This window comes from Lissotriton helveticus, chromosome 10 (assembly GCF_964261635.1).
Source record: "Lissotriton helveticus chromosome 10, aLisHel1.1, whole genome shotgun sequence".
NCBI lineage: Eukaryota > Metazoa > Chordata > Amphibia > Caudata > Salamandridae > Lissotriton > Lissotriton helveticus.
In genome coordinates this window covers 1,006,900,422-1,006,908,243 of record NC_136071.1, presented here as the reverse complement: position 1 = coordinate 1,006,908,243, position 7,822 = coordinate 1,006,900,422, and the positions used below count along the sequence as shown (strand labels likewise).

Below are 7,822 nucleotides of genomic sequence, written 5' to 3'. Positions count from 1 at the left end.
ACAATTAAAACATTATGGGGTTCTACAACTATTAAGACTGTGTGAGGCAATCCACATCACATTAATGTTGTGCAATTGTTCCTACCTTCTCAGATAAATACTGTTCATATATTCCAACAGCAGCTGCTCGTAAAAGGCCTTTGGTTTGATTGGTTTGGTGTTTTCCATCTCTTTGCAAACTCTGCAGCACCTCCAGCTGCTGTTGTGCGGTTACCCGGTACCCCTCCACTGTCAGCCAGAAGAAGAGATGAGCTTGGCCTCCATTCTGCTGCATGTAATCTGGTAAATCAGAGTGAGTAATAGAAACACCATATTACTGCACAAATTTAAGATATAAATGGCGTCCTGCCTGGGGTAGGCACAGCCTCACGTTTGTGGCACAAACAACAAAATATAAGCTCAATCTTTCCAAGTCAGTCAGTGAACTGAAAGTAAATCTACATTTCTAATTTACCCATAAAAGATTGAAGTGCAACGTTGTCTACAAGGATGATATCCAAGGGGACTGTGCAAAGTTTTCCAAACTGTGCTGCCAGCTTCACAGTATCTATTTCCTGTAGGTGGAAACAGAACAAAGGTTATTTGTATACAGCACTTTCTACTTCAGCTAAAATTAGAATTTACACTGTCTCCATGAAATCGGTCGGTGTGTGTATAACAAGTTGCCTTCAAAACATAATGCTTACCAAATTTACTTTATGCTTTATGGAAATGTTTGTGTGCTACAAAGTTCAATCCACATATGAATTTAAGACTTCAAAGTAGCATCATTCCCACCAATGTGAAACATTAGCCTGACCCCAGAGCTAGGAAAATATTATCAAAGCACAACTTTCTGTCAACATGAGTGGCTGACAGAGAAGCACATTTCAATTTAAAAAACACAGGCTTCATTTTTTCACTTAAAAATGATGTTGGAAGGACACTACTGTCATTTGAACTGAATACTGATAGAACATTTGAGATAAAAGACAGTAGTTCTTCGGATCACCTTGCTCCGGTGGAATAGAGTTAATGGTTGAGAGGCATTGAGGGCTTAGAGCTCATTTCTGGACGTGGCCTATGCTATGGCTACCAAAAGTAAATATTTCATGATAGGACCTTCATGTTGTATTAAGCCAACTGGACGAAATTCCAATGCCATCAGTCTGACCAGAACCAGGGGAATGTTTAAAGAAGCAGTGGGGTGTCTGATCAGAGTCCTGCCTGGCATCCCCTGATAACCTTACTTGCCAAAGAGAAGGACATTGCCTTTTTTGGATAGGTCTCAATGGCCAATAGATAATGAGAAAATTAAATGATAAAGTACTTTCTGTGAAGAAAATTATGAAATACATTTATTTCTGGAGAATCTCGTCCACATGCCTCTGTGCTGAGCTCTGGTGGAGGACTCTTAAACCATCTGGTATGTCCAGGTGTGCTGCTGAGACCCAAAAGTGAATGCTAGCTCTTGAGAAATCTGGACATAGTAATAAGCCATTTTAGGGGGTAGATGTTGCCTCTCCTCCCCCTCACGGACTAAGACCAGAGGAGGATATAATTGCCCTGGTCGAACAGCTTGACTACAAAACTTGACCAGGCTAAGCGGGAGCCATAAGGACTACCATAGGGCCTGGAATTTCTCAGATTTCTACAATATCATTGCAAACAAAGATGTTGGAGAAAAGGCATATAAGAATTCATTCATCCAAGCAAACCTCAGGTCACCACCCAGAGACACAGACCTATCCTGAGAAAAAACTGGTTGCATCAGCAATTTAAGTGGATAACAGAGGCGTTACAACAGTGTGATCCTAGACCACAAAAATGAAGTCAAGGAGTTCCTGGTGGAACGCACACTGATACGAAAAGTGGGACACCCCTTAAGGCTGTCTGCCATGGTGGACTTAACTGTCACAATGTGGGAGGCCAGCAGAAACATGTAATGCTTGATCGCCAATTACCTAGCTCTACTACCATCTGGCTGAGAAAAAAAGTAGGCACCAACTTCTTGATCTCTAACAGGAGAGGGTGTGGCATTGTCCGAGACCATCACTACTATGGATCTCACCAGTGGAAGGAAGGCTTTTAGCCCTCATATCATAGCTTTACAAAGCAACACACTTATGCAGAAAGGATAAACTTAATCTGCTCGCACAACTTGATGGTGATTTTGCCAACGTTTGCTTCAAGAATAGGTTATGATCAGGGTTGTTTATAGGGCAGACCAAAATACTGGGAGCATGCACCAACAACTCAAGATTAGAGCCAAGGAAGAAACTGGGTAGGCTCTTCTTTTTACATGCATGCCCTCTAACAGGTTTGCTGTCCCTCAAACATCTAATTTTCCCACATGGAGGAATCTAACCAGGTGTGTCTCCTAATGAGAGGGGATAAGCAAGAGGAATTTGTGAGGGCATGACAATTATATAACAACAGTTCATATTAGTGGCTTAAGGAGACAGATGGCCAAATCTAAATACCCATGCCCCCAAATGCATACAATCGTTTGGATTCCATCTTCCGGGGAGGATTAAGGAAACGATTTTGCATACATTTTGCCAATGCACTCTCCACTATCATGCCCTATGGAGCTGGGTGTGTCGAACTAAACAGACTGCGCCGTCCAGCTCCACCTGCCTCAGGTCACCAGACATACACACTGAACAGATATACACCGAGTCGGATACTAAGCAGCAGGGAATATTTCCATATACCATGCATTCCAGTCCCAAGAAACACATATTTGAATCTGGATTGCACCAAAGTTATTTGAGCGTTATCTGCCCCAGAGAAAACTTCTCAGTAAACATATGCAAGATAAAGATTCTTGGAACATAGCACAATCCATTTCAAACCAACATATTTTACATCTAACCAGTTTTCAAAATAGTATCTGAATGTTTCAAATTTAAATATCTAATATCGAGGCACTTTAAGGTTTATAAATTAAACCAGATTAGAAAATTAGCAGCAGAACTTACTTTCCCTGACTGCAACCTCTGTATTCTTGTTTCACATATTTTCTTTACAAACAGTACACTGTTTATTTGATTCTTTATAGTGTTGATATCTGAAAAAAAGGAACCTTAGTTGTGAACCGAGAGTAAACCACTGCCAGAAATAAACTGGTACACACTGTTCTATCTGAAACACAAAATTGTTATCACAAAAAATTATTTAAAGTAACTACATGACATACTTTAGGCATAGAAAGAATTGTTTCCAGGTGCAATACATATTTTCAACTATTCGTTTGTCTAGCATAACATTATTACAAGTACCTAAAAATGCACACAACAACATTTTAGTTCTGCATTAATTATCTGTTTTAACAGCAAGAAAAAAATTGCTTTGTTACAGCCTTTATAAGTAGAAAATTCATAAAAAACGACAAGCATGACAGCATATATAGTAGGGCCTGCTGTGACTATATATTAGAGATAGCCTGTATGGGATGCGATGACAGACACATCCTGCATTAGGGGATGGATAGCAGCAGGGCCATCACAGATGGAGTAGGAGTGAGGGAGAAGAGGAGGTTATATTTAGCAGTTTAGTTAAGAAAAGACAGACTGATACATCTTCATGGACCTAAGTCTTAGACCAAGTTATTCACCACACACAAAGTGGGAGATGACTAGAAATAACTTACTGTGAGAAGTTGGCCTGATGTGCAGTGCTCACTATTCTAGTGATCACTATATATCAGTCCAAACAACCCTTATTGATGATTGGTTGTAAGTCAACCTTATAGACCAGCTATCCTAGTAGCATGGATACGAGCAGTCTAAGGCTAAGACTCTAGAGGGCGTGTTAAGCCAGCTGTTTTACCATCGCATTACCCCTTGAACACCCAGTGAAAGGACACCACACAAGTTGTTATGAAAATAAACAGTGTATTTATTTATAACAAGACTACCCTGGCTCTTTATGAGACAGGGAGCTAAGCACACAACAAAAACTCTTACGAAAATACTTTTAAGTTAGCACGTTACACAAATGCCCGAGGGGCACGAAAAACCATATACGCTAAAAGTGGAATGCGAATTACTAGCAGGTAAGTAACAGTTCTAATAGGCTTTGGAATCGCTAGGACTGGGCTAGGGAATCGTTAGATTACTACTAGGAGGCCCAGGGGACTCGGGTGCAGAGTGTGCACTCTCACGCGGGATGCGGGACAAAGTCTATGGAAGCTAGAATTCACAGAGTTAGTGTTCACGGGCGAACCCGACCTGGTAGGAAGAAAACGACAGTGGATCCTGACCCTTGGATAGTGAGGCTATGCTGGGACACCGGAGTGCCGAAGTTACCTAGCCCAGGGGCTGCAGCTGCATAGGTCTGAAAAGACGTCGGGGATCTCGTTGCCGGACCAGGAGCCTGGAAGGAAGAAGTTGCTGGCAGGCGACCAGTGAAGAAAAGTTCGATGGATCCAAGCCTGGATCAAGGAAGAAGAAAACCTGAAAGCAGAGGGGACCAAGTTCTTGAATCACTAGCCAGTGATTAAGTGGGCACCAGGATGGCACCGGGCGAAGTCACCGCAGTCAGGTGAGTGGGCGCTGCTGGGCTCTGCAGTCTCTCGGACCAGGAGGCGTTGTCGGCGACCAGGATGGAGGTGCGAGCTGTCCCACGAAGGATGAAGTCGTCGGCGTCGAAGTTACCCAGGATTGGGCAACAAGCCTTGGCTAATTCAAGCCCACGCGGTGGACTCAAAATGGCGTCTTGAGTGGACCAGGAGGGTCCGGGGTGCTCCTCTTCTGGAAGGGAGCAAGGGCCAGTCTGGAGCAACCAGACCAGCAGCAGAAATGTCGTCGGGCGTCATCAGGAAGGCCACAAGCCAACGGGCTAGTAGCCAAACAACGCGGTGAGCAGCGGAAAGCAGAAGGGCCCCACGCAGATCGTGGAGATGCTGGGGGGCTGCACTTCGGAGCTGGAGCTGCTCAGAGTCAGGGCTTCTCGGACCCCAAAGCACTCACCAGTAGATTACTCGGCGGGCTTGCTGGAAAGAAGTCGGGCAGTCTTGAAGATGGCCGGTCCCTTGAGGTCTCGTCGCACCCACGGTTCTCAGCTGGGCTGTAGAGGCGGGTAGAGGTCAGAGGTGCCAGGGAAGCCGGTTCTCGTCGAGCTGGGCAGTCGGATTCCGGAGGAAGGACTTACAGCAGACCGCAGTGTTCTTTAGATGGTGCCTGCGGATGCAGGGTGACTACTCCTTAGTCACAAGGGAGAATCTTGAAGAAGGAAATCTTGAAGTCCTTTCGCAGAAAGTCGTGTCTTGATTCCAAAGATGATCTGATTTGGAAGGGGGCCAGTCTCTACCTTTATCTGGGAAAAGGGGGCTGGCACGCGACTAGGTCCTGCCCTATGGGTGGGACCAGGAGGGGGGTGGTTACACCCACTTCCTTGGCGGGCTTTTCCCCAGGCCAGGGGCTGGAGTGCCCCTGGAACTGGTTCCAGCCAGCCTATGCACAGTGAGCACCGGGGTGCCACGTGCAGTCACCTTCCTCTAAAGCCCTGCCTACCTACAATACACAAACCATGTCTGGGACGGTGCTGGCACCGCCCCTGGCAGGAAACCCTTTGTCCTTATCTCCTGCTCTGGGAGGACTCCCAGCAGCAGGAGGGCAGACTTGTGTCTCGGTGGCAGCATCCATTTTGTGGATGCTAAGGCTCTGTCTGACTTTAACCGGGGTTAGGGGTTACATACATGTCGTGTCCCTCTAGAAGGGTGGAATGCTAACCCCGTCGCCAGAATTGGCGAGGGGTTAGTATTCCAATTCGTATGACACCTTACTCGACATGTTTTGATAAAGCGATACCAGAGTTGGCACATAACCGCGAGGATTATAATGCACTTAAGAGTATATGGTATGCGATATCATGGAAACGGCTAAGGGATAGATCCCGAAAGCCGCAGACAGGCTCAGCTCATGCCAGAGCACCATCTCACACGATTCCAAGCACTCTGCCTTCAGGATTGTTAAGGCCTGCCATAGGAGTGACTGATAGGAGATCTGTGTGTCCATTTTAGGGTTAGATATAGGTATACTATATCTAAAGCAAAGGGTGATTACACCACCTTGCCCCAGCTGTCAAGCAGCCAGTTGTGTCAGATTTGGATGGCCAGCCAGGGGTGGCATAATACATGCTGCAGCCCCTGGTAGGCCCTGGGTACACCTATGCCCTGGGTACCTAAGGTACACTGTACAGGGACTGATAAGGTGGCTCAGTATCCAATTTAGATATGCACCTAAGGTACATGGAATCCATTTTACAGAGAGAGCAGTGGGCCTGAGGTCCTGAATAGCAGGGCCTCAGGTCAACTAAGTCAGAAAACCAGCAAAACACCAGGCAAAAAGTTGGGGGCAACCATAGTCAGGGATCAACCTTCCTACATAACCCCCCCCAAACGAAAGGAGATAAGGCTATACTTGTCCAGGTAAGCCTATATTGCCTAAGTGGCCATTTAAGGAAGTACCAGCACTGGCATGGTTACCCCCTATGTCATGGTCCACTAAGCAATCCCTCACCCTAAGGATGTCTGAGGGTCTCCACCATAGGGAATCTCTACCTGTGGCGTGTTTTGTCAAAGAAAAAGGCTGGTGCTGAAATGGAGTACTGAAGTGAGGCTCCACTAACTTTGGGCTCAGCTTCCTCCAATCATCATCCACCATAGAGGCCTTTCTTTCCAAGACTGAGTTGTTTTGGGCTCTCAGGGTCAACCTCTGGCTACCTACAGCTGGAGGTTGGGTCCCTCTGTTTGGCTTACTGGAGGGACAGGTCAGGTCTGGGGCCCTCAGGTCCCAAGTTTGGCTGTGCCCAACAGTGTCCATCTGTGGGAGGTCCCTAACTAATTTTAAGGGGGATCCCTCAGGAGTGTGTTTTATTTTCACTTGGCTAGGACTACTAGCGTCAGTGCCCTTAATCTGCTGATTGGGGAATTCATTTGGACAGGGGGCCCCTTGGGGTCCAACACTGGCCTCCCTGACCTCTACAGCCCTGGGCTGACTGAGGTAGGGTAGAGAGGGGCAGGTTACCTGCTCCAGACTGGGTCCCACCTTGGAAGGGTCCACTGACATCAGGGGTTCTGCCAGGCTAGGCCTGACTACCTCTGTGGCAGTTTCTTCACAAGGGGTCAGATCAGTTCCCTGAGGAGGCTGATCCTTTCCTAAAGTCTGGTGGGAGGGAGATTTCTCTTCCTCCTCAATACTCTCTGTCTGAGTGGAGTGATCCATAGTTTCAGGCTTCACAACACTGTCATCTGTCTGAGTTTGAGCTGTGGCCATCACAACTCTCCCAACCTTTTCAGGAGGGGGCTCAGTTTGGGTGTGGGCTGTGACCATCACAGCCTTGACAACCTGTTCTGGGAAGGAAGTTGTCTGAGATTGGGTTGTGACTGGCACAACCCTCCTGACCTGTTCAGGGAGGATATCTTGGACTGGGGCTGTGGCTACCACTGCCCCACTAACCTTACCATGGATGTTTACCATTCTAGAATGGGTTTCTTGCTCTACTTCAGCCCAGGCTGAGAGCTCTAAATCATTCCCCAGTAGGCAATCTACAGGCAAGTTTGGTGACACTGCCACTCTCTTGTGGCCAGTGACACCTCCCCAGCTGAGATTGACCACTGCCATGGGATGATCTCTCTGTACTCCATCAATATTGGTCACCTGGTATGTGGCACCAGGTAAAAGTTGCCTTGAGGGGACTAGACTCTCAGTCACCATAGTGATGCTAGCCCCTGTATCTCTATAGGCCTCAACTTTTATACCATTGATGAGGGGCTCCTGTCTGTACTTGCCCAAAGTGTTGGGACAAGTTGTGAAGTTGGCAAACCCCATGCCAG

General features: G+C 46.7%; 1 protein-coding gene across 7 annotated transcripts in view; it reads right to left on the bottom strand.

Moving 5' to 3' along the window:
• The window catches only part of SNX13 (sorting nexin 13), a 547,690-nt gene that overhangs the window by 323,621 nt on the left and 216,247 nt on the right, over window positions 1-7,822 (bottom strand). For all 7 annotated transcript variants that reach the window (XM_078663681.1, XM_078663683.1, XM_078663682.1 and 4 more), the window contains 3 exons: window positions 2,964-3,052; window positions 455-554; window positions 86-279 (listed from right to left, as the gene is read on the bottom strand). In XM_078663681.1, the coding sequence (XP_078519807.1) occupies window positions 86-279; window positions 455-554; window positions 2,964-3,052 (383 nt within the window). The remainder of the gene's footprint in view (window positions 1-85; window positions 280-454; window positions 555-2,963; window positions 3,053-7,822) is intronic.